A 26,497-nucleotide genomic window follows, 5' to 3' on the forward strand; every position below is an offset into this window, starting at 1 on the left:
AACACCACATGCACTCTGCACCAAAACCGAGTCACCTCCGGACACTCCCACAAGATATGGAGAAAAGTCCCCAGTAGCCCACAACCTCGCTTACACAAACCATCCACCGAATACCCCATACGCATCAGGCCAGGCCCCGTGACGTACACTCTATGCAGTATCTTAAGCTGGACGAACCGCAATCGGGCCGGGATAGCCACCTCTTTCGGGGAAGCCACCGCTGACACCCAATCCTCGTCGTCCAGTTCTATACCGTCTACAATCCATGTCTCCCGCAATGAGGCCAGCAAACCCATTCGATCATTGATAAGCTTTTTATAGATCAACGAAATGGTGCTGTCCGGCACATAACCGTCCAATACTCTGTCTTCCAACGGGGAATGCTCCGGAATAGCCGCCACGTCTGAAAACACGGAACACAAGGCATGATGAACTTGAACATACCGATAGTATTCCCTATCATTCAACTGGTATTCCGTTTTCAGCATGTCGAACGTCTTAAATTTCCCTTTCGTCCAGAGATCCCCTACCGTGCTGATACCAATCGTATCCCACTTCTCGAAGCCTTTCGTAGTATACAGACAACCCAAACGCTGGGACGCGTACAATGGCGTAGCCCGAGTCAAGCGATCCCTCCACCCCATCGCCGCATTTGCTGCATGCCACACCTGCACCGCGACCCGCGTCGGGCCCGTCAATCGCGCATCAAGGGACCCCGAGTATAGTGCCCGATTATAGTCTCCGCCTGGCAGTAGCAATTTGTCCATCTCAAAAGCCGGGTTCAAAGCAGGGCCATACATCCCGTGATTGACGGCAGCCAACTGGGAGGCCCAGTAATATCGCTTAATGTCAGGGAGGCCGACCCCCCCGTCATACCACGGTAGGGTCAGTTTAGCAAGAGCACTCCGCGGCCGCCCATCCCAAAACAATCGACGCTGGAGACACTCCACCTCCCGAAAATAACGGGCCGGCACTACGTCCATAGTATTCTGCAGGGCGTACAAAAAACGTGGTAGCGACATCATTTTGAACAATGCTGCCCGGCCGAGCGGCGAGAGCGGCAGCCGCCGCCAACCCGCCACATCCGCCCTTAGGCGCTGAAGGGGGGGGAGAAGATTCCGTTCATACCGGGCCACCGGATCCAGGGTTATAAAGATACCCAAATACGTGAACCCCGACTCCGCAATCTGGATAGGGCACCCCCGCGGAAGGGGGGGGGGGCTCCCCGGAGAGAACGTATACACAAGACTTAGCCCAGTTAATTACCAATCCGGAGTTGCGACCAAAGGAGCTCAACACATCAACCAATACAATGAGCGATTTACGCGGAGATGCAAGATACAAGAGGATATCGTCCGCATATAGGGAAACACGATCCTCGTATTCCGGCGTCCATCTAAGGCCACGTATCAAGGGGTGCCACCGCAACCATTCCGCAAGGGGCTCCAAGCAAAGCGCAAAGAGAAGAGGCGACAGTGGACATCCCTGTCGGGTGCCCCTACCCAAAACAAAGGGAGCCGACAGCCGTCCGTTGACCACTACCTGTGCCAGTGGGTTGTCATAAAGCAATTTCACCCAACCGATAAACCCCGGACCAAACCCAAACTTCGCCAACGCCGCCCAAATGTACGGCCATTCCAAGGTGTCGAACGCCATGGTAGCGTCCAAGGACGCCAAGATGGCCGGCTCACGAATGAATGGGGGGCGAGCAAGGACGCCATGCAGTCGCCGCAGGTTCAAAGCGGTATTGCGATGGGGTATAAAACCGGATTGATCCTGATGAATCAGGTCGCCCACAACCCGGATCAGACGATTGGCCAGTACCTTGGCGAGGATTTTGGGCTCCGCGTTTAACAAAGAGATAGGCCTGTAAGAAGTACACCGATCCCGCGGCTTCCCTTCCTTATGGATAACAACAATAGTAGCAAGACGTTGGTCAGAAGGGAGGGAGCCCGCCGCCTGAGCCTCAAGGAACATGTCCCGGAGATACGGGGCAATCGCATCTGGGCGCAGCTTATACAATTCGATGGGAAGTCCATTAGGACCCATGGCCTTACCCGAGGCAATGGAGCGAATGGCCAAAGCAATCTCATCTGGCGATAGGGCCGCATCCATCAATACTTTATCCTCATCAGATAGGGAAGGCAGAGTAATATCTCGAAGCAGCAGTCGAGAGTCTTCCTCCGATCGCTCTGAGACCGGAGAGTAGACCCCGTGAAAATACTCCGCAAAGCAATCAACAATGTCACCGGGGTCCGTCACACGCACACCATCCACCCTCTCAATCTCCGGCACCACTCGACTCGCTCTCTCCTTCTTATCCAACCAGGCAATCAACTTCCCTGCCTTATCACCCATATCATACAATCGCCCCTGTTGCTCCCTGCCCATACTCCTAGCAGATTCAGTAACCAGCGCCTTATAGTCGGCCTGCTTAAGCTCCAGCACATGCAATCCGTCATCCGTAACACCTTGCTCCAAATCACTCTCCAACTCGGTGATCTCATTTTCTAGCCGAACAACCTCCTGCGCCTCGCATTTTTTGGTGTGGGAAATGAGAGATAGGGCCTGGCCCCGGAGCACCGTCTTAAAGGCCTCCCAAAGGGAGACGGCGGAAGACACCGACCCCACAATATCATTAAAATAGTGTTCCAAAGACTTAACCAGGTCTGCACGGATCGTGGGGTTTCGTAGGTACCAGGGGTTGATCGGCGCCACCCTCCCCTCCGCCCCCAAGGCGATATCTAGGTGTAGCAAAAGAGGGGAGTGATCAGATATACCGCGTGCCAAGTGTCGCACTTCCCCGATCATCCCAGCTTGGGCCGCAGGCACTAGCATATAGTCAAGCCTCGAAAGACTACCGTGGGCCCCAGAGTGGAAGGTATATTGCGCCTGTCCAGGGTGTTTCAACCGCCAGCAGTCTATCAGTCCCAGGGTATCCAGAAAGCCCCCCAGCCAGTTCTGGGCCCGAGGGAGGTCCCTAGGGGGGTGTCGATCTTCAACTCCGGAAACCACTGCGTTAAAATCCCCCCCCAAGACCAAAACCCCCCCCGGAAGCCCAAGTAGCAGGCGCCCCAAATCAGCAAAGGTGGCCGTCTGCAGGCCCGGCGGCACGTAGACCGCGACCAGCGAAATCAATCTACCCTCCCACCTCCCCACCAGCGCAGTGTAGCGCCCTCTGTCGTCGTGGAGCACCTCATCCACCACCAGCGGGAGAGAGGTCCTGACTAAGATGCCCACTCCCCTCGAGCCAGAGGTGAAACCAGAATGGGCCAGGAGGCGATATCCTCGTCTGTTCATGGCATGAAAAGAGTTCCCTATGAGGTGCGTTTCCTGCAAGAACACAATGTCAGGCGAAATACGTTTCAAGAACTGCAGGACTACCCCCCGCTTTATGCTGTCCCCCAGCCCATTCACATTCCAGGAAAGAAGTCTCAGTCCCCTACCCCCCATCCCTCCCAGCACAAAATATCCCCCTCCCGGGGAGCACAATCATAATAGCACGGCAAAAAAATATTACCCCGCCTTGTGAAACAAACAAACAAACCCCAACCCCCCCCCCATCAACCCCAACAAAACTCCCCCCTCCCTGCACCCCTGCGTGAGCCCGAACAGCCCCCCCAACATGCAGTGTGCCTGTCGCCCCAATCTGAAGAAAGGACAAGAAAAAACCCCAGAAGGAGGAAAGGGCCCCAGCAAGCCCCCTGCAACCTCCAAATACCACGGGGCAAATCGTTACAAACTGGAGTCCAGTGCAGCCACAGGTGCAAAACGTTACCAATACAGTCCATCACCAGGATCACAGTTCCATTCCTACTCTGTCAAATCCTCTCCGCTCTCCGCCATCCGACCCTCCCGATCCCGACTCTTGGGCAGGGCATCCAGCCACTCTCCCACCGCCTCCGGCCGGTCGAAGAAGTGGGAGCGACCATCCAACTCGACCCGCAGCCTAGCCGGGTACAGCATCGCATACTTGAACTCCATGTCTCTCAAGCGCCGTTTGATGGCCGAGAATCCCATCCGTTGCTTTTGAACCGCTTGTGTAAAGTCTGGGTAAAAGCTAACATTAGAGTTCTCAAATTGTAATGGCCGAGCCACCCTCGACGCCTGCAGGATAGCGTCTCTATCCCGAAAATTAAAAAGTCGGGCAATGATAGGCCGCGGGGGGGCACGCACCTTGGGCGCACCCCCCGGGATCCTGTGGGCCCGTTCCACAGCGAAGAACTTGCTCAGCCCTTTGGGTGCTAGATGAGTCACCACTAGATCCTCTACAAAAAGATCCACAGCAGATTCCTCCGACCGTTCGGGCACGCCGATAATGCGGACGTTGTTCCGTCTGGCCCTGCCTTCGGAGTCCTCAAGGCGACGCTCGGTCAGGTCACTAGCGAGCTGCAACCTCCGCACCGTCGTCTGCAAAGCGGCCACATCTACCGTTAGGCTCGACGCTGCTTGGGTCAATGAGTCGACCCGGTCATTGGTTTTCGACAGGTCCGCTCTGACCAAGGTGACATCAATCAGCACCGAGTCCAATTTGTTAGCCAGAGTATCCAATTGCTGGTTCACAGTCACCTTCATCTCCTCAATGGCCCCCATGACATCCAACAGGGTCAATTCGGATGATGCGCCCGAGGCCTCCTTGGGCGGCTCAGGCGATTTACGCGATCCACTAGGGGATCCCTTTGGCTGTGCATAGCGGTCCATATTGTTGGCCTGGGAATAAGCTCCCCTCCGGGTAGATTTAGGTTTCAGTTTGTCGCTGTCCACTCTCGTCGTCATCGTCAGCGATCAGCAAGGTCAGCACCTTCCAGCACCCGGAGGAAGGCCAGGAGATCCGGGCCGCCAACTGAAAGAGGCCTGTTTACAGTCCAAGACTAGGCCTTGCACTCCGTACTCCGCGCAGCTCTCCCAATGTCCCACGCATCAGTCTCGGTAGCTTAACTCGAAACCGAAAGTGAAAGCACGGGGTCCGGGGCAGGCCCAGCCTGGCATGCCGCTGTTGTTCAATTCGCAGCCGGGCACCTCACCAACCCGAGTTCGGCACCAAGGCCGGAGAAGGCCGCAAACTTCAGATCGCCAAAAAACACGTTCCCGGAGTCCAATTTCGATTTGGAAAACGAGTGGCACCTTAGCGCAAGATCATAAACAAAAGCCCATCGAAAAAATCAGGATTATGACAGGATAGACGTGGGAGGTTGCGGAGGCCCCCGGGAGCCACAAGCCTACGCGGCCATCTTGGTTGCGCGCTAGGCTCCTCCCCCTTTGTTAACGTTTTTAATATGTGTTGTATAATATTGTGACTGTTGTGCAGCATGTTTAAAAGTTAGAAGGTATAATAAAAAAAAGTGTTCTAACCATTTCTGGCAATATGCTTCTGTCGCTCTCAGACCAGGGTATTTTCCTGAATATCTCTCTGAACGTCTCTGCAATTAGGCACGCCCAATGCCAAGACCGATTGACTATGCCAATGCTTGTTTGCTTCAGGAGTAATGATTTCCGTTTGCAAATAGGCCATACAAATACACTAGAATGTGAGTGAGTCTGGGGCAGATAGAGCACTCTTCAAATTACAATAAAATGCAAGTGTGAGTTTCCTATTAAAGTCTGGCTGCAGTAAAGCTCTGCGTTAACTTTTTCCACGGTGAACACTTGGAACTCTGGGATCTCTGTGGACCCACTCTGGTCATTCTCCTAATTGGCTTCATAGAGGTGTTGAGACGAGAGGTGTAAAGGCCAGGAAGCACATGATAGCTTTTTTTCTATAATGACTTCTTGCATCAGCCTGATTTACGGTGTAATGGGAGACTTTACTTCACACAGTTTATACATTTTGCTCCTCGAAAATTAAACACAGTGCACTATCCTATGGTGTTAAATGGCTCCGAGACCTAAAAAGATAAAAGCAAAGGGTGGCGATGTGTCCGACACACCCGTGTTTGGTATTCGCTTTAAAACAATTTGAATTCTAGTTGGGAAACTACAGAACAATTCTAGTGTGTGCGTGGTTGAAGTCATTCACTAGTATAAAGAGTGAAATGCAGACAAAGTAACACGACTCTCTCTTGATGTTAAGTGCGCATCTAATATACTAACCAATTATTTTGCATCTCTTCACTTAAATTAGGATAAATTGTGTTTATATAGTTCCTAGCGCCTTACTATATAGTGCCTCCAGACGCAACAATTGGTTTCAAATGGACGGTTTTTCTTACTATTAAATAACCGTATGGGGGGCTGGGATGCTCAGTCAGGATTCAAACTTGCAATCTATATCTCATTGCAGATTTTAGAGGTGAGGGTTCAACTGGTAATTGACACCTCCATGTTTCGAGGCACATTTCACACCATTAAAGATATGTGCAAATTCTGATTATTGCATGTGCCATCTCGAGAGAGCAGTTATCTTCTTGAAAATGTAAGTTTTAACAGTCACATGCGCAAAGAGTACGCACGAAGTGCTTTTATATCGGTCTTTTAGGCAGCTATTCTCAGTCTTTCTCCTGTGTGTAGTAGTATATATTCACAGTAGTCTCTTTTTTTTTGGGGGGGGGGGGGGGTTTATGTCATGCAGTAGGACTGAACGGAGATTTTAAAGGTCTCTGGTCCACCAGCCATTCAGATGATACCGCAGTATTGTTAGAGAGGTGAGAGCTGGGGCCCCTGGCTGAGTTCAAAGTTCAGCGGTAATCTGAGCTGCGCGTTTAACCTAATTAGACCAGGCATTCTTCTCTGCCTGGGGCTGCAGGTTTCCCATTTCATGGACCAAACTGATTATTGCATGTGCCACCAGAGTCAAACCTACGCAAGTAAGTCAAAAAATTTAGTACAACCCGCACGTCTACATTTGATGAACTCTCGTCGGCTGTTGACATATGATGAACGCTATGGGGTGCGTGGACAATGATTAAGAACCAATCCCTAGCGGGACCATTGAAACCACTCTTTTTCCAAGGCTGGAACTATTGAATCCTCGATGCTTGTCTCTTTTATTCCCTTCAGACACTCACCAATACGTACGTGTGACCGAAGGAAGCAGAAAAAGTGAACGAAACGCGTGTTACTGACTGCTTGTGGTCAATCTTTGTTCCTGTTAACAACATAGCAATCTGCAATAAGGGTAACCGTAACATACCTTTTGTGCACAACATGGTGCTACACTAGTGAGCCGATGGTCCCCAGCTCAGCAGTTACCGGTGCTCGAGAAAAGTGCACGTAAAGAAATAACAAGCCTGGGAGTGTTGCGCGCGCTTGGCCCGCCGCTGCACGCGAAAAACAGATGGCACACTGCGCGCCGCTGCGCGTAACATCAAGCTGTAGGCGGCTACAATTCCTGGCAAAGGTGGGACATCACCCGCCTTTGCCCAATTGCGTGCTGCCTTCGCACCCAAAGACCAATAGAAAGAAAGCAACAACAAAAAAAGACATGCACAAGCGTGTGTAAAGTACAGATTGATTTCAAGAGGTTGTTTTCCTGGAGCAGCGCATGCGCGCTGCCCTAGGCTCGACCTAAAAAGGGTCCCTCTACTGCTTTTCTGGGCAACATTCCCATAGCCGACATTTGCTAGGCAGCTAGATGGTCAACTCCACACACGTTTACTAAACACTACTGTGTGGATGTATTAGCACGACAATAGGCATGCGTTTGAAAGATCATGCTCAGAACTTTATTTCAGGCATCTGCACCATCCATTGACTAGCCATCTCTGGGAGGGGCGGCAACTGCTTAACAGTCTATGCAGAGCATGTGCATCAGTAGGCACATGTGCTATGAATGGATTCTGTCAATTACCCTATAATGATCTATTTGTGCTTCATGCTCTGCATACTCCTACCATCTAGTGTTGGGCTCGGATATTTACAGTTTGTTTTCCTACGAAGAAGTCTTTCGAGTCAAAAGCTATTGTGACTACACTTCTCTGTAGCGATTTGCATGGTCATCGGATCCATTGATAGATTGTTTTTGGCACATCTGGTGCACAAGTTAGTGGAACTAGAAATATTACACTGTAATGGCAATGCATTGAAACTGTAAAGTAAGAAAATATGTACAATAAATACAGAATAAAGCAGTGTCCGAGACAACAAGGCTTCCAGGGAGGTGGGTGAGCGCATGTGAACTTACTAGAAAAAGTATTTGTTTATTAGAGTTTGCACTGTATATGCTCCACAAAATAGTACTGCTTATTATTTCCCTCTGTTTTCTCTTTTTTTCTTTAAAGGCTTGCAAAACTTACTGCTGCTGTGTTCCTCGGTAAAGGTGTACCTGTCTTTTTGTTTTCAAGATATGTTCCCACACCGTTTGTGGTAAGATTCTTTCCTTACATGCCATGCATATTACAGGCATCCGTCTCTAGGTTATTCTTATTTTCATTTGTTTTAAATAAATTTGCATAAAGGGGGATGAAGGGAAGGGGGAAAATAAATCTATCTGGAGAGAAGGCGGGAGAAGTGCAAAATATTCCTTCTAGTATGGAACCAAACTGGTAGCAGCATGCAGTGTAAATTCAAACAACTTAGAGCAGGAGATGAACTGAGTTTGGCTGGCTATCCTGCTGTTGATGGTGACCTCAGCTAGGCCTACCAGTGCAAGGGGTTCGCCCTTCTCTGCACAGAGTCCTCAGACCAATAGGAAGAAGTTGGCACAGAAACTGGAATAGAAAATACAAAGTTTAATAAACCTCATGAGGTGGAACTACATTCACACAGCACCCTTCGGTGTTGAGTGAAGTAGCACACTGAACAGAAGAAGCATGGTCCTTTTATACCCACACAGGGGCTGAAAAAGGCGGTACAAGTACACATGAGAAGAGTTATGCACATAGATGGTCATACAGAAACTGCACAATCAACAAGTAGGAGGAGTATTAGAACAGCCTGACAGTTCTATACTAGGAACAGGTGCACTCTACTAGCTAAGCACATCTGCGCATGTGCAAGACTCTGGGAGAGGGAAACAGCAAATGTCCAGCACATAGCTAACTAAAATGGCTGCCAAGTACAAAATGGCTTTCAGCTCATGCTAAGAGATTAATGCAATCTTCAACACTGCCACCACTTCAGGGATTGTCCCTCTGCCATCAGAGGGTAAGGCCTAAGAAAGCTGAATGAACGGAGAGCAGAGGGTAACAAATGGAGCAGAGAGAAGCTAAGGCAGCGGATAGTCAACAGCAAGGACATTAGAACACACCTGCATATGAAAAATGGAGATTAAGGTTCATTGAATTGTCAAGTCTGGGCTGACTGAGTATGAGGTCCGAGCATATGCTGAGAGATGTATCATAGAGGGCCGTTAATAAATCTCCTAAGTTCCTGCCATAAGTATGTCAGTTAACCTTATCAAAGGCTTTAGCCACTCCCAGGGTGTAAATCACCAGAGGAACATTCTTGACCAACTCTTGATTAAGTCCACAACCTGGTATGTTGAGTCATGTAAACGCTGCCTCAGAATAAAACCTTTTTTGTTCCTCCCTTTGGATTCCCTCGACAACCTTAGATAACCTCCTTGCCGATGTAACTGAAGAGATCTTATTTTCGCAATTGAGCAAAGAGACAATCCTATAAGATTCACTGTGTCTAGGATCTTTATTGGGCTTCAAAGTATGTGAAATATTCACCTTATTCCATTAAAGAGGTATATTATCAATTTCAAAAGTCTTTGTTTCGATCGCTTGAGATCACAAAAGACAAGTAACAATACACACACCAGTTTAAAAAAAAAAAAAGCATATGACTCTAAAATGTGATCATTAAAACGACTACTTTCCACCTATTAAAACAAAACCAGTTGCATAACTATTTATCATATAAATAGTGAAAAAGTACTATGATTAAAATATCAGTAAAATCTAGAAGATTATAAAAACATAATAGTAATCCAAATTTTCCATACACTGTGCGATTAGAGCCGAGCAGTTTGTAACCTCTATTTGCAATTACTTAAGGGAACAGTTAAAGCAGCAACTAAGTTCTGGATTTTGTTGCAAATAATAGGCTAACCCGCCCGGTCCAACATTTTGCTTGTTCATGAGCTTGTAGGAGGGTTCGCTGTATTTGGCGATCTTGTAGTCTTTTCCTGAATAAGCTACGCCCAGCTCAAATAGAGCAACGGCTATGACAGTCGGAATACTTGTGTCGGTCGCCAGTATTCTCTGTGCAACCACACTACTTATAACACCCATATAAGATCTTGCATAATGGTTTCAGCCATTTGCGTTGTGGCGCCTGATAGGCCTGTCAGGCAAATAAAATATGAGAATAGGTCTCCTCCTGCCTCATACACAACTTACATTTATTATCATTTGAGTTGTGACATTTGCATGTAAATGAGTTTATGGGTAGCGTACCCACCCGAAATTGTAGATAAAGGCGTCTGTCCCTGGGTTTGGTGATAGTGTCCCAGTAAGACTCGTATTGGTCTCGGGGCTTATGCTCTAAACATTTCCCTGTCATCGATGAAGATTCAGAAGTAGATATGTTCCTTCTCGCCACCATAGACCAATAGAGTTCCTTCATATCTTTTTTTGAGGTAAACTGCTGACCCTCTGGATCTTCCCATAAATGTTGCACACCCATTTTGTCAAAGTGGCTTTGATGTTTTGTAGCCATTTTATTTTACAATATTTGTCAGATGCCCATACATCTTTTAAAGTGGAGGCGTAGTGCTGCAGCTCCGAAGTAGTCCACAGTCTACGCCCATACGCTATGGGGCGAAACTTTGCTACATCGTCCAATCCCTTACACCCTAGGTCATAGTAGACTGGCTTTAAGGGGGTACTCTGTAGAACGCCAATGACGTTTCTCAGAAACTTGTTTTGGTCTAGGGTTAGTGGAGCTAAATTGTCGAAGCCCCAAAGCTCTGCTCCATAGGTAACAGAAGCTATAACTTTAGAATTGTAAATTTTTAACAATGGGAACATGGGCTGGGTCTTCGAAGACTTGAACTCTTTCAACAAGGCTCCAGTCAAATGACTGTGTTTGAGTGCCAGGGTTTCTATTTCCGGCTTCCAGTTAAGTTTATTCCCCAGTGTTATGCCCAGGTAGTTAAAAACGTCAGTTTGTTCAAGTAGGGCATCATTAAGAGATACCCTTCCCTTAATGGCCCGATGTCTATGGAGGACCATGAACTTTGTTATGTCTGCATTTATTACTATGCAGCACTCGTTACAAAATCCTTCGAATCTCATTAGTGCCCTCTGCAGACCACTCTGCGTTTTAGAAATTATGAGGGTGTCGTCGGCAAACATGGGTATGGTGATTTTAACTCCCGCAAGTGATGGTGCGTCCGTAGGGAGCATGGAAAAGGTTGGGGCCGAAACGCACCCTTGTCGAACCCCTTTTTCTACAGGGAACCTACTGGTTTTATTGCCCTGCGAACTCCAGCGAACTTGGGCATAATTCTCTGTATGAAGACACACCACTAAAGATATTAACTCAGCGGGCATACCCAGATTAGCGAGCACCCTCCAGAGTTTCGTGCGAGAGCGAGACACTAGATCAAAGGCAGACTTTAAGTCTACGAAAGCGGCGTAAATGGTGCCTCCCGTCAACAAAACTACCCTCCAATATATCAAAATAAACCGGAAAACCTGATCTATCGTGCTCACATTAGTACGGAACCCAGCTTGTAATGGGGTCAGTATATCTTTTTCAATAATCCAGTCTTGTATCCTGTTTAGTGCCATTCTGGCTATGATTTTCTGGATGGCATCTATAAGACTGATGGGTCTATAGTTACCCGGAAGTGAGCGATCTCCTTTTTTGTAGATGGATAAGATCTCTGCCCCCTTCCATGTATCGGGGATATTATCAGTTATATTATCAGCTTACGTCAGTATGCCATTAAATAGGATATGTACGTGTTGACAGGATCATCTCTAAAGCTGTCTGTTTATCCTGTGCTCCCGTTCAGGCCTGTGGCTGTTCCAGGCTTCAAATGGGATGTAGCTTCGCTAATTTCCTCTGGAAGAAGTGAATTTAAACATGACAGCGCCTCTAATGTACATGTCTTCAATTCTAGTTCAACTAAGTGCATATTTAGAAAGGGTTCATGTGGAAAGACATCTTTATCTAAATTCTGAAAAAAGTAACCGAACGCCGACTCGGTCTCCTTCATCGCAGAGATCGGTAAATAACTAGCTGGTTCCAGTAGCTCCTTGCTATAATTGCTGCATGTTTCTGAACTTGCCTTCCAGTCTAGCAGGGCCTCTCTGGCCTTCCCATGTTGAAATTCCTGGTGACTACTTGCATACATCATAGCTCTGCATTTACGTTCAATTTTGAATTGATAATCTGGCTGTCCCTTTTCCTGATTAGCTAATGCTATCTTTTAGCAGCCATTGTTTAGAGAGTTGTCTTTCAGTTTTGAAGATATTTCTTTGCTGTAGGATGCTAGCATATAATTTATCCTAGGATCTATGTCTAGCAGTCTTTGTTAACACACCTCAGAAACATGATGTAAATCAGCCCTGCATGGGGCTGAACCAACATGGTTTCAGAAACATTCTTCTGAAAAAACTTTAAATCTGAAACGACATTTCAGGGATCTGCAGACGTTTTGTATCTAAAGTACATTGTGAAGTCCCACACCTTAAAGGAAAACCCACTGTTAAACGAATAGCAGAATGACCTGAGATAGGGACAGGGAGATGTATTGCCTCCACTCCACTGTATAAGCTCTTTGGCTGCAGCCAGCTCTCTAAATGTTGCATAGTCTTAATTATTAAATTATTTCAACAATCCCTTCCCTGCTTTCAGGATATTAATAGTTGGCTGCGATGTAGGTCTAGCCAGCACTTTGTCAAATAATGTGTGAAGATGTCCCTTATTCTAATAGGTGATGGGCAATCCAACAACTAAAAGCGAAGGTGGAGTGTCGCTATTGGGACCATTAAAGGAGGCAACCTAATATGTAGTGGACTGCAATCTTATCTTGTCTATACTCCGTGTTCTGGAATCGTCTGTTTTGTGGTGTAAAATATGTAACCTATCCTTGGTTAAATAAGATGGCTACTCCTTTAATAACACTAGTTTGAGTAGAACTGATCACCTCTTGAAAGCTACTTGCCCTTAAAAAATACATCGTGCATGTGGGCACGATAAGGTGTATTTCTTGCAATAAAATTACTTGTCAGTTAGTACTATGAATATATTGAAAAAAGCTGTCTGTCTTGTTTTTTCCCTCTCGGCCCATTCACATTCGAATCGAGGAACAAGATTGTGTGTGCCCTCCTGCAGTATTTCACCCTTTACCGAAGTAATACATGAAAAAAGAAAAATGTAGGGTCTCGTATTAAGAGGACTAATAATGTATTTTTTTCCTCACTACTCACTCCCATGTGTGCCTTCCAGCCTAGAGAATCCTCCCATTGTCTCAGTTGGCACTACAAAGTGATGATGCCACCATCCTCCCAAACTACTCTGCATCTAAACTGGGATAACTATTGACTTTTACAACTGGATCACCAACTTCCTCCAATAAACTCAAATTATAGAGATTGGATTTCTCCATATTAATCTAAGCGTTGCTGCAAAACAGTTCTGTGAGACCTGGGTGCACTAACAGAGGTCTATACCGGGCTCTAACAGAGGAGGTGAGCAACATATAGATTGAGCTCTAAAAATATTAATGGAATCTGAAATGAGAAGCTCAGCGTCTACTAACACCTCTGTATTCAAATCCACTTGTTGATAGGATCTTGTAGGCAGTGTAGCCTTACAGGGTCTCTTAGTAATTTGAGATGGGTCTTGTTTTCCATATGACTGCTGACCTTTGGGATTTTTCCAAGTTTGGTCTCTATTTTACAAATGGAAGCTTCAGTCTTTACTCTTCTCTCCAGTGTCCCTCACCAAAGTGTTCCTTTCGCCCAATTGAACAAGACCTTTACTCCTGGATAAATAGCCAGGACCTTGAGACTGGGCAATTACTTCTCCGTGGGTGACCTCTATAACCTGTCCTTTCTTAGAAGGTACTTTTGTCGATCTCCTAGCTCCATTTGGGACTTCTGTTTATTATTATTATTAAGATTGTAAAGCGCCTGGTTACTCCAACAGAGTGTCCGAGTGCTAGGACACCGTAGACCACGGCAACTGGTCCAGACCCTCCCCCCATAGGCCCGAAGATGCGAGAGGCCTGCTACCAGCCCCAAGGGGAGGATAGAAAAAGCCATGTTTTCAGATTTTTATAAAACATTGTTTCCGATGGACATGTCCTCAGATCCAAAGGTAGGTCATTCCAGGTCTTAGCCGTGAGAAAACCAAAGGATCTACCTCCTGACCGAACCTTAGGCACGATCAACTTAGCATTGCCCAATGACCTCAAATTCTGAGTAGGGCTATAGGCAGTGAGTAGTGGGCGCAGATTTCTCGGCCCTTTCTCGTTGAGGATTCTATGGCTGAAACACAACGGCTTAAAGGAGACTCTAGCTTGTATAGGGAGCCAGTGTAGTTCTCTCAAGCCTGCCCCCACCAATGCCCGCATAGCGATATTCAATATCAGCTGGGCCGCAGATTTCTGGACCTTCTGCAAAATGGTCAGATTTCTTTTGGTCACCCCCTAGATGGAGGATGTTGCAATAATCCAGTCGGGACGTGACAAGGGCCTGCCAAATGGTCCTTTTTGCATCTAGTGGCAGTAAGTTCAGGATTTTGCACAACATTCTAAGAATCCCAAAGCAGATTCTGGCCACAGCTGATATCTCCTCTGAGTATGATAGGGTGTTGTCGAACCAGACTCCTGTCCACTTCTGATCCTTCTAATGTATTTAATTTAAACCATAATGTGCAGAATTTTCCAGAAATGTAAGGCGCCTGCTGTTTCAGCATCAAAAGTTAATTGAGGTGGACTACAGTTTGGCACTTCTTCTGAGAGAAATTAATAAATGACATTTTTAAATGTAAACCTTGACCACGCCAAACTTGGACGTCTACTCCTTACTCTACCATCCTCGCCCATGTACACACCTCTTTACAAGCACCCTTACCATCATTCTGCTTAGAATTAACTTGTAATGATAAAGTAACACAAGACTTCATTTGACCCAGTTTTCCCACAAACATAATAGTTTCACTCGAAAATAACTGGAAAACCATAATCGAGGGCAGGGAAAAGGGACTTTAGCAGTGGCAAAATCTGCCAGTGGATTCCTCACCTTGTGAATATCCCCTGCGCCAGCATTCCACAGAACTTTTTCCCCAGCTCTCCACGCCGACGTGGACATCATAATACCACGGCTCCGCTCGCGACTTCGTATGACGTCACCGGAGCCATAAGAGAGCCACGTCGGCGTGATGACGTCAGTTCCCATTTTTCCGCACTGTCGACGCGTAACGGTTTTCCAGCACTCTCCTGTTACTTTGTAGTCTCCTTGTGAGTTACTGTTTCTGAAATGCTCATGTCTTCGTCGAGGAAAGTCAGGCTTCAAGCCGTGCAGGGAATGTGGGGGTCTCATGTCCATCACTGACCCCCATGAAGACTGCTTATGGTGTCTTTCGTCGGACCACGACATGGAGGACTGTTCCTGCTGCAGGAAAATGAATCCTAAAGCATTGAAAGAAAGAGAAGATAAGCTGTTCTTGGCTAAGGCGAAGAAGGAGGGCAGAAGTCAAAAAAGAGACAAGTCGAAGCCGGAGTCGTCGACTTCACACTCGTCGAAGTCGAAGACACAAGAAGAAGAGGAAGCATAGCTCTTGGCGCCGGTTGACTAAGAGTAGGGCTTCGAGGTCGCCTTCGCCTCGACGTCAAAGTAAAGACTTGGTCTCTCCTTCGCCTTCTCCTCGTGTTTCCCAGGAGAAGTCACCTTCGCCCAAGTTAACTCCGGCGCAGTCTCCGGCGCCGGTGGATTCTCCAGCTTCCGACGCCGAGCCGGATCTTTCGCCTGTGCCTAAAGGTGAAACTGTGGCTCCAGTAGAGGATCCTTCGGCTCCGGCTCCAGCTACTCCTCGGCCGGATTCAGGTTCGAACCCATACCCGCATTTCCCGACTCGGGTGCGGATCCAACGCATTTCCTGAATGCTATGTATGGTGTTTTCCAGAGAGCAGCCTTCCCATCCGGTGCACCTTCAGGTCCTGTGGGTTCAATGGTATTTAGTTTGGGCATGCTGCAACACTACGCTCAGGCACCTTTTATGCCCTTCTTGCCGATGGCGCCGTCATGGCAGTTCCGGGCGCCGTCTGGAGAGCCTACCTCCCGGCCTCGACTGGATCGCGTGCCTTCGTCGGAGCCTCCCTGGACGCCGACTCCAGCTGTGCCGTGTGTGATGCCGCCGACTCCTCTGGCACTGCCGACTCCGCGTACGGCACCGCCGACGCAGTGTCCTCGGATCCGCTCTCAAAGAGAGGCTCAGAGGATTATAGAGGAAGAGCAATATCGGGCAGAGGAAGTGGAGGAAGGTGAAGTGGGTGACTCCACTGATGAATTTGAAGGTATTCAGGAGGCAAGTGGATTGGTCACCACTCATGAATGGGAGCATTCTTCTTCCAGGTCTTCTCCTCCTCAAGAGTTGGCTCCTTACCATTTGGTAATCAGGAAGGCTGCGGAGCTGTTGGACTTACAGTTGCCTTCTGCGGAATATAAGCCAAACCTTTTGAATGAAGAGCTTCATTCTCCTTCTATTGTCGAGCCTCTGTTGCCTTTTAATGAGGCTATCTTAGAGCCTGTTATGGACGTTTGGCGCAAGCCACTTTCTTCACCTGCAGTTTCCAGGACTGTGGCGAGAAGATATAGAGTGGCTCCGGGGGATCCAAGCTTCCTTTCCTCGCACCCTTCTCCAGAGAGTCTTGTAGTGCAGGCATCCTGTTCAAAACAATCTTCAGGTGCTTTTCCACAAGCTCCAGCTGACAGGGACTCAAAAGAAGATTGACCAGTCGGCTAAAAAGGTCTTCTCATCTGGAAGTTTGGTGCTTAAATCAACGAATGCCACTTGCTTATTGGGCCGCTACGTTCATGCTTCGATGGACTCTGTGAAGCAGTTAGCTCCTAAATTGCCTGATGAGGAGAAGGGCTCTTTTATGGAGGTTATTGCAGACACTCAAGCTGCTGCTAGGCAAGTTATTCAATCGGGCCTAGATACGGCTGATTCCGTGGGCAGAATTATGGGATCTTCTATAGCCACTAGAAGGCATTCTTGGCTTCGCTCTTCCGGTTTCTCTACGGATGTTCAGGCCACTCTGGTCGACTTACCCTTTGATGGGGAAAAGCATTTTGGGGAGAAAGCGGATTCCGCCCTGCGAAGATTCAAGGATAGCAGAGCTACTGCGAAGTCTTTAGGTTTGCAGACGCAGTCAAAAGGGTTTGGCTTCAGGAAGTATAGGGGGTTTGGAAGGTCATCCTTTCATTCCTTCCGTCAACCTCGTCAAAGCAACAAAATCCTCTCTACAGATCTACAGACAAGGAAAAGGGACTTTACCAGTGGCAAAATCAGACAGAAAACTAATTTTGCGGCCAAAACAGTGGGATTTACATATTCTAGTCCTTTGGATAAAGTGTTGCTTTATTCTTGACACTGTACGGGGAGGGGAGGTGTAATTATCTCAGGGCAAAAGGGTAAATGGAGAATAGAGCGAAGTAGATTGTGGCGTTGCTTGCCATTCTGTATCGGCTACACCGAAACAGATGAACGGAAGTACACACTGTGACCCTGTATGTGTGGCTCTGACAGCACAAGTGCCAACAGGGACCTATCATATAAACAGAGTGAAGCGACACCCAAACAGTAAATAGCAATTTACAGGCTGTAGAAGAGAAAAGCCCTGTCCAGGCCGTTTTCACACTCTGGCTCAGGGTGACTCTCTTGTACCACCAACCTCTGATTGTAGAGGAGGAAGTCCGACCAGACAGGAGACCCCAGACCTTGGGTCACCAACCTTTTTAATGGTGACAGCTACTCTGATCAGTGAAAAACACTCTGAGCGACTCCCTAATAACTGCACACTGCTCCCATGTCAAAAGAGCTGCATCCGGAAAGATTTAACAGTGGGATCTCCAAGAACCAGTAGTGTCCTTTTGATCTTATTTATGTGAGTCCCTTCCGAAATGTGAGTGTCTCACTGGGATTTGTAGTCTGTCACGCAATACATGGGATGACGCTGCTCTGATTACAAGAGCCTTAATGACTCTAGAATTAAAATAACGTTTGCTGGTGGTAGGACTGGTAAAAGGGATAGCTGCAAGACCAGTCCTTGAGTTTTTGTTGTCTTTGGGTAGATGCCCAAGTACTCCTGATACACAAACGCCAAAATCTGTGATTTTTCTGTTTTTAACATATATGCTGCATTTTTAACTAGCATCAGTAAGGACTAGACCTTTTGAAAGGTACATTCGGATTTTATATCGCTCCACAAGTAAACATGTCTCTGCAGCCATCCCCATGCCAGTGGGAAACCTATGAGATAATGATGAAACATACATTAATTAATGAAGAGATTCATTCAGGAAGTTTAGTGCTCTTAAAGAGAGTATGAAGGAGAATGGAAAAAGAGAGGTGGAGAAGAGGAAAAAAAAATTTGAAAGGAGAAACAAAATAAAGAAGGAATCTGGCAGAGAAAGAGCAAAGGAATAAAGGAGAGACAAAGAAAGAAGAAGCAAAGACTGATGGAGGCAAAGGAGAAATAATAAAACACAGAAAAAAAGGAGGGGAAGAAATACTGAGACAAGATTAAGAAAGAAGGAACGAGAATGGAAAAACAAAATAAAAATAGAGACAGAGTAGTGAAGAGAATATAGGGATAAAGAAATAGAGAGGGAAAATTATCAAACTGTGTAGTGCGAGTTTATTTATTTATTGTAACGCTTCTTACCAGTCAGCAGCTCAACAATGTTTATATAACAAAAGGGTGGGCGACATACTGATCCTGCGCTGCCAGCTGTGGAAGTCTTACATAACTGGTGGCGCTTGCCTTTAAAGTGTAGCATTAGACGGAGGGCAACTGAATACCCTGAGCTCGACAGACCGGCAACAGGATACTCCAAGAAAGCTTGCAGATGTCTGTGTTGAATATATAATTAGCACAGTGCTGGAAATGGAAAAATACTCATGGATCCAATACATTGATGGCTACGGTGTGGAGTAGAAAGAGGATAGATTCACAAGGGGCAGTCATGAAAAGACGAGTCTGCCAGTCAACATTATTTTTTTGTTGAAAACTGCCACAAAGAAATTGGCAACAGGGACAAAGCGTCAGTAAACCTGCCCTGGCTTACTTAATTGATCACAATTAGGCAGTATTTTAAAATGTTATGCAACTATAACTTGTAGAGCGCACATACAGCAGACGGTCTTTTGGCACTAGGTAACTTTCAGACATGACTCAGGGTATTTGTCAATAAGTTTGCTTAAAGAGCCAAGTCTTCAGCATCTGTCTGAACTTCCTGTAATTTGAGGTGGTCCTGAATTCCAAAGGCAAGGAGTTCCAGACATGAGGGGCAGTAACTGAGAACCTGACTCCACCTGTTCTATTACTCTTAAATTGAGGAATCACAAAAAAGTTTAAATGGCTGGATCTTAGATCTATAGTTGGGGAACACTTTTGAAGCTGAGATTTTAATAAAGGCTGGACTTTTCATGTGCAGGGCTTTAAAAATAGTGCAACATGTTTTGAATTTGAATTTCTGTGCCGCCTGCAGCCAGTGAAGATCTTTTGTCACTTGAGAGACATGGCAACATTTGGGAAGTTGATAAATCAGTTGAGTAGCCTGATTTTGAATCAATTGGAGCATCTGTGTAAGGTGTTTAGGAAGACCCAAGTAGAGACAATTGTCGAAGTCAGTTTTTGACATGGCCAGAGCAATTATGACTTGGACCAAGGTGCCGGTAGTCATAAAGTTCTTTATCTTCTTGATTCTGCAGAGTTGGAAAAAGCAGAAAGATGTCACTGAGCCAATTTGTGGTTTCAGAGAAAGAACCCCATCAGTCATGAAGCAAATACTTTTTACTGACTTCTTTGGAGGGGGGAGGAGAGGGGGAGTCCATCTTATTAGGCCAAAAGAAAGGGCTCCAAAGGTCAAACTTTTTTTTTTTGTGACTGCTATCTCTGTTTTGTCTGAGTTTAGTTTCAGATGATTGCTGTTCATCCAATCCCGGATGAACAGCAGGTTGTCTTGGAAATGCAACTCAGAATTGGGAGTGCTATCAATCGTGAAGAAGAGTTACATAGCATCAGCATGTTTACAAATTCTAACAAATTATTTTGAGATAGTGAATCAACGGGTGAATATATAAATTAAAAAGATGAGGGAAGAGCCTTGTGTTGCACCATAATTCAATTGGACTTCAGTAGATTTTTTTTTTTTTACTTTTATTTTTCAATTTTGCTTTAGTTCAAAGGATACATTCAGGCAAATCCGTTCACTGTTAATTACAATAACATAGTCGCAATCAGAAAACACAATTTTTAAGAATTGCAATATTGATGTGCCTATCATGGCTGGTAGGAATAAATCCGTTATACACAACATCATAGTCTTCTAGAAGGCGCCCCCCGTCACCACCGCCCCTCAGCCTCGCAGCCCCACAACTCTTTCAAAATTATAGGCCATACTTTCAGGACTTGCCTTGTCTGTCGCTGGGTATCTGATTCTAGGGGGATCATACGTATTGAAGCTTGCTACCCCACTCCCTCCGGGACAATACCATGCTCTAGTTGAGAGCCGGACTCTCTACTCAGACCCTCCACATATGAGCGATATGGACCCCATATGTCTTTAGGACGGGAAGAACTGGGCATTACGCTAGCATAGTTCTCACTATTGATATTACAGTAGGCCAAGCTGCTCAGCCAGGCCTGTACTGTAGGTACAGATTTGCGGCCCCAATGTATTGCTACCTCCCGCTTCACCAGTAACAGACCCAGTGTTGCAAACCGTCTGACCTTTTTGGGGAAGTTAACCGTGTAACCCAGTAAGGCCACTTCCGGAGTTGGAATAAGGGGCAGATTAATCATTGTCCCAAGAGTGTTGTGTATGCATTCCCAGTAGAGCTGAAGCTTAGGACATGTACAAGTAAGATATGCAAAGTCGGTATGAGGTGCTGCGCATTTCTGGCAGTTGTGTGGTCTGGCTGGATCTATTCTGTGCGCTTTAGCAGGGGTGAAATAAATTAAGCGTAAAAATTTTAAACGAAGGAGCTTGTGTTTGCTGTTGAGTGAGACTTTTTTTGTAACTGTGCAACACTTGGCCCACTGATCATTGGTTATCGGACAGCCCAAGTCTATATCCCAGTCATTGCGGACCTTGTCGTCATTTACAGGCCTCATATTAGCACATGTTTTATATAATTTGGAAATTAGATGCTCACTGTTTGTGCTCTCAATTATCGTGGCGGTGGGGGTTGGGGGGGAACGATTCAGGTTCGTTCGGGGAATTGGGGACTGTGGTGAGAAATGCGGACCGGATGCGGCGTAGGACAAATCCATCCATAAAGCCACTGTCTTGGAAATGGGCATCGTCCGCAAGCGAGAAGATTTGACCCCCAGGATATAGATCGCCCAATTTAGAAATTTCGAATGTTGTCAGAGTGCGCTGTACCAGACGTTCACCTGAGATCTGGAACCTGCGAGCGTTTGGAATGGGCAAGGGAGAGGAATATAATGTTGTGGCGCCGGTCAATCGTCTCAGTTTATCCCATGCCCAACTTGTAGTGGATACGGTTTGTATGTCATGAGGGTCCCTAGGGACGCCCTTTGGTAGGACAGTGGAGAGCCTCTCCGGAAGAACGAAGTCTGCTTCAGGCCGAAGATACGGTATCCTGGCATCTGGATGAAACCAGGCGTGGGCGTAACCACATTGCGCCACTAAATAGTACAATTGTAGATCTAGGACACCGTACCAACCTCTGTCATATGGTAGTGTGAGCACTGACCACCGCACACGGGCCTGCTTCCCACCCCAGACCAGACGAGTAAGGAGTGTGCATAATGTCCGAAAGAAACCGTTAGTGAGGTGTATGGGGATATTGTTAAAAAGGTATAAGAATTTGGAAAGTATTACCATCTTTAGGATCGCCACTCGGCCCACAAGTGATAAGGGCAATCACAGACACTTTTCCACCTGCGTTTCTAGTGCGCCAATAGCCTGCCAATAATTTAAGCGGATGATCTGTGCAGCGTCTAGGTGAATATGGATCCCCAGATACTTGACCGAGTCAGCGCACCATTCCAGTGGGAATTCGCACTCCCATGGCTTTGTGCTCAAAGTTAAAGGAAATATTACTGATTTGGGCCATTTGATGCCAAGGCTAGAGAAACGACCGAATTTGAGAATTTCTCTGATTAGTGGTTCTAAATTTACCTGGGGTTCCCTGACATGTCGTGTCGTCTGCATAAAGCGAGACCAGGAGAGGGCCAGTATTGAATTGTAGCCCCCGTTGCAAATGTCGCTCCTGAAAGTGGCGAATTAACGGATCCATGGCCATGATGAACAATAGAGGGGACGGGGGGCAGTCCTGGCTGGTGCCACGGGAACGCCGGAAGGGCCGGGAGAGCGTGCCATTCAAGCGCAGTCTCGCCGTAGGCTTGCTGTATAACAATGTGGTGGTAGCGATAAATCCCATGGTCATACACATTCGGCACATTACTGAAATGAAGAAGGGCCACTCCAAGGAGTCAAAGGCCTTCTCCACGTCTAGGAGGATTGCCGCTGCAGGGACCTCGGGATTAATCCTGTGTAGTACTGCAAAGAGTGTCCTAAGATTAAGCGAGGTGGACCGGTGAGGGATGAAGCCAGACTGGGCCGGGGATATTATAAACTCCATTAATTGGGACAGGCAATTGGCGATGACCTTGGCTAAGATTTTATAGTCCAGATTTAGGAGGGACAAAGGTCTGTACGAACCACACAGCATGGGATCCTTACCAGGTTTGGGGAGTAGGATGATAACAGCCTCTCGAAGTGTGGGGGGAAGCATTGGTTTCTCTAGGGCCTCCGCATAGACCTCGATCAGCTGCGGTGCGAGCAGGTCCTTGTATTCCCTATAGAAGTCTCCCGTGAAGCCGTCTAATCGTGGGGCCGAAGAGCCGCGGAGGATGTCGATGGCTCCAAACACGTCTGCCACGGAAATGGGTTCTGCTAAAAAATCTTGCATGTGTTTTTCAAGGTATACTAGTGCGATCTCGTCCAGGTAGTCTTCCTGTGCCGCGTGGTCGCTCCCTGATTTAGTGGTGTATAGTGCAGAGAAATAGTCCAGGAATTAATTACGAATTTCCGATGTGGAGGTCGGAGTTCGATTGTCAGCGGAGCGCACCTCAGTGATGTAGGCCTTGTTGTACAGCTGCCTCAGCATCTGCGCCAGTACCCTGCCAGGCCGTTCACCCTCCCCGTATTACCGAGGTTTCTGGTTTTTGCCCAGGTACAATATTTCCCGATCTGCAGTTTCCTTGTATTCAGCCAGAAGGGCCAGGCGTTGTCCCTCCGCAGCAGAGTTTGTCGAGTGAATAGTAGTCCCATCCATTGCCGCGAGTTCATGTTTAATGCCCGACAACGTGTTTCGGAGATCTTTGAGTACCCCGGCATGTTTGGCAATACAAACACCCCTGATAACTGCTTTAAAACCCTCCCATAGGACTACCTATGAGTCCACTGAGCCAGTGTTAATGGCAAAGTAGTCCTCAATAGCCTCGCATATTTCCGCCTTAAACAGGTCATCGTTAAGGGCGTGGCTCGGGACGCCGCTGTCGTTCAAATCCCTCAAGGCGGGGGACTTTCAGGTGTAGCAGGACCGGGGAGTGATCTGAGGATGTCCGAGGGAGTGTCTCAAGTGTGCGGAATCAGCCGGAAACATCCGGGGAAATCAGCCAAAAATCTATTCTCGTCCAGGTGTTGTGCTGGCCCGAGTAATGTGTGTAGTCTGTAAGGGTAGGATTGCGCTTGTGCCAAATATCTAAAAGCGCAAACTGTTCGCAGAGTTCTAAAAGGACGCGGCACGCACGTGGTTTAGTGTCGGGAGATGTGGAAGTGCCATCTAACCTGGGGTTCAGCAGCAAGTTCAAATCCCCGCCCACTAATAGGATCTGCGGCTCCAGCTTCGCTAGCTGGGCGTGTAAAGTGTGAAAAAAGTCAGGGGAGTCGGTGTTCGGAGCATACACGCACACCAGGGCAGCACTGTAACCCATCAGAGACCCCGTGACATGCGGGTATCTACTCTCACCATCCCGGACAATGGAACCCAAACTAAAGGGGACCCTTTTATGGATAAGAGTAGCTGTACTATTGGCATAGTTGCTAAAATTGGCGAAGTATCTATGCACGCCCCAGCTGGCACCAAAGCGTGCCTCGTCTGTTCTGGGCAGGTGTCTCCTGCAAGTAGGCGATGTCCACATTATGTCTCAGTAGATAATGGATCACCTGCCTTCTCTTGCAATCGTCGTTGAGACCTCTTACGTTCCAGGACACCAGGGACAGGCCAGAGGGGCCCTCTATATTAACCAGCCGAGCCATCAGAAAAATGTGTCAAAATTGTCATAGAAAAGTAGCGACAAAAAGAAAGGATTTGCGACAGTGAACAGTTTTGCAAACAACAATAGTGGGGCCAATCCCAAACGAAAGGCAGAACATGTAGTACCAATCGACTTTGTACTTAAATGATGTTCCCCAAAAACAGTACCCTAGTGCGATCAAAAACAAATCCAAGGGATACACCACGGGGCCCGGGGGCAACGCAATGGCAATCAACCAGCTATTTACAACAACATAACCGGATGAGTAACGTTATCCTAGTACTGTATTGCAGCAGCAAAACATGAGCATTGTAGCAATGTTAACCAGTGCCGGAGAAGAGATCTGCACTAGCGTCCGAGCCACTATGTGGGGGAGAAGGAACTAGGGACTATCCCTTGAGTAAGAGCTAGATTAAGAAAAGACAGTGCCAAGTCTGGAAAATGGGTCAATTCTGTTTTTCGAACGTTTGGAGGACAGATATCATTGGGCGACCCTGATTTTACTTTAGTCAGTAAGTCCATCAAGTCCCCTTTACTGATCTCAGGGAAGGGCAAAATGTTATTTAGGCTGAACATTATGGAAGGGACTAGGAGGAATACTCTTATTGATGGTTTCAATCTTATTGGAAAAAAAAGGAATTGAGAGAGTCACAAAGATTTTGAGAGGTCATTATGGGTAAGGTAATTCTATCAGGGTTTGACAGTTCAGAGACGATTTAAAAAATCTCTAGATTTGTTGGGGGGGGGCTGAACAACTGTTTGAAACCGGAGAATAATTATTGCGTATTTCCGTTCGGCGCGCAGAGGTTTCAGTTTAGATACTTTCAGTTCATCTGAAAAACATTTATTGGCATCATGTCTCATCCGTTTCGTTTTGTAGAGGGGGAATGAGCATTAGTTGCCTCCATAGCCATTCTGTGATTGCTTCCTCGTAGTCTTTTGGGATTTAGGCATCTACTACATATGCCCAGCAACTCCAGGGCATAATAACAGTAAGATAACTCAGATAGTTAATGCTGTTACTGGAGAGATCTGTGGTCATGTAGTCACAGATTTGACTTATCGTAAAGTAGCATAGAGGGTTAGTGTGCCTGCTGCAAAGCACAGTGTTACATGCAGGCCACTGGCTTGTGTTCAGATATCTTAGTGGGTACTGCTTTTGTCAAATATGCCAATGTGTTACCTGCAGGTGATACATTTGAGCCCCTGTATAATAGCACAGTGAATTAAGAGCCATAATCCAGGAGCTATATGGTTTTTCTCAATCTTTCATTATTCTAAAGGATGACATCCTTGCTTCCATGTATATCCATTACATTTCGGTGGCTGGGGGATTTGGAAAAGTTTAAAACCTACCTTCAAATTCTAGTTTCTTTTAACCTCTTTGGTGGTCATGATGGAATGGTTCCGTGATGAGCACCTGTGCTAGTGTGCTCATGACGGAACCATTCCATCATGAGCACGCTAGCACAAAATCCCTCCTTTTTTTGCCTTGGCAGGTGGGGGAAGAGCTTCCCCAACCTCCCGAGGCATTTTTTGATTTTCAATGTAATGATGATCGTGCGCATGGCAGGCTAATGTCATTACTTAGAAGATGAAACTGAAACTTAGTTACAGTTTCACTGTTTTGGTGCTCGTGGGGCTATTTCAGCACACTGAGCTCCGAAACACATGGGGAAGGCATCATTCGAAAGGAGAGAAACCCCCCTTTCAAATGGTAGCCCTCCCTAGTAGATCCCTGCTTGGGGATCACCACCCGGGAGGCAGATGGGGACAATAACTCCTTCTCTGTCCCCCCCCCCCCCCCCCCCCTCCCCCAGGGGGGGCAGAAAGCCCACTAGGCACCAGGGACTATTTTTTATCAAATTTCAGGGGTGGGGGCTGCCCAGAATGGGGATGCCAATGCTCCCCCCCCCCCCCTCCCCCCAAAATGCCAGTCTTTCTGCTCCCCACCCCCAAGAGGCAGATGGGGGCAATAGCCCCGTATCTGCCGCCCGGCGGGGCAGAATGCCCACTAGGCACCAGGGATTTCTTTTTAAATTATACGCAGGTTTTTTTTTATTTTTTATAAACCTT

The 26,497-nt window shown here is 47.1% G+C and overlaps 1 protein-coding gene across 1 annotated transcript in view; it reads left to right on the top strand.

Annotated features, from left to right (window-relative positions):
• The window catches only part of PGM2L1 (phosphoglucomutase 2 like 1), a 670,483-nt gene that overhangs the window by 211,977 nt on the left and 432,009 nt on the right, over positions 1-26,497 (top strand). Inside the window, exon 4 of the mRNA XM_085623364.1 lies at positions 8,217-8,301. Within this exon, the coding sequence (XP_085479490.1) occupies positions 8,217-8,301 (85 nt within the window). The remainder of the gene's footprint in view (positions 1-8,216; positions 8,302-26,497) is intronic.

The sequence above is a fragment of the Triturus cristatus genome, chromosome 8 (genome assembly GCF_964204655.1).
Source record: "Triturus cristatus chromosome 8, aTriCri1.1, whole genome shotgun sequence".
Classification (NCBI taxonomy): domain Eukaryota; kingdom Metazoa; phylum Chordata; class Amphibia; order Caudata; family Salamandridae; genus Triturus; species Triturus cristatus.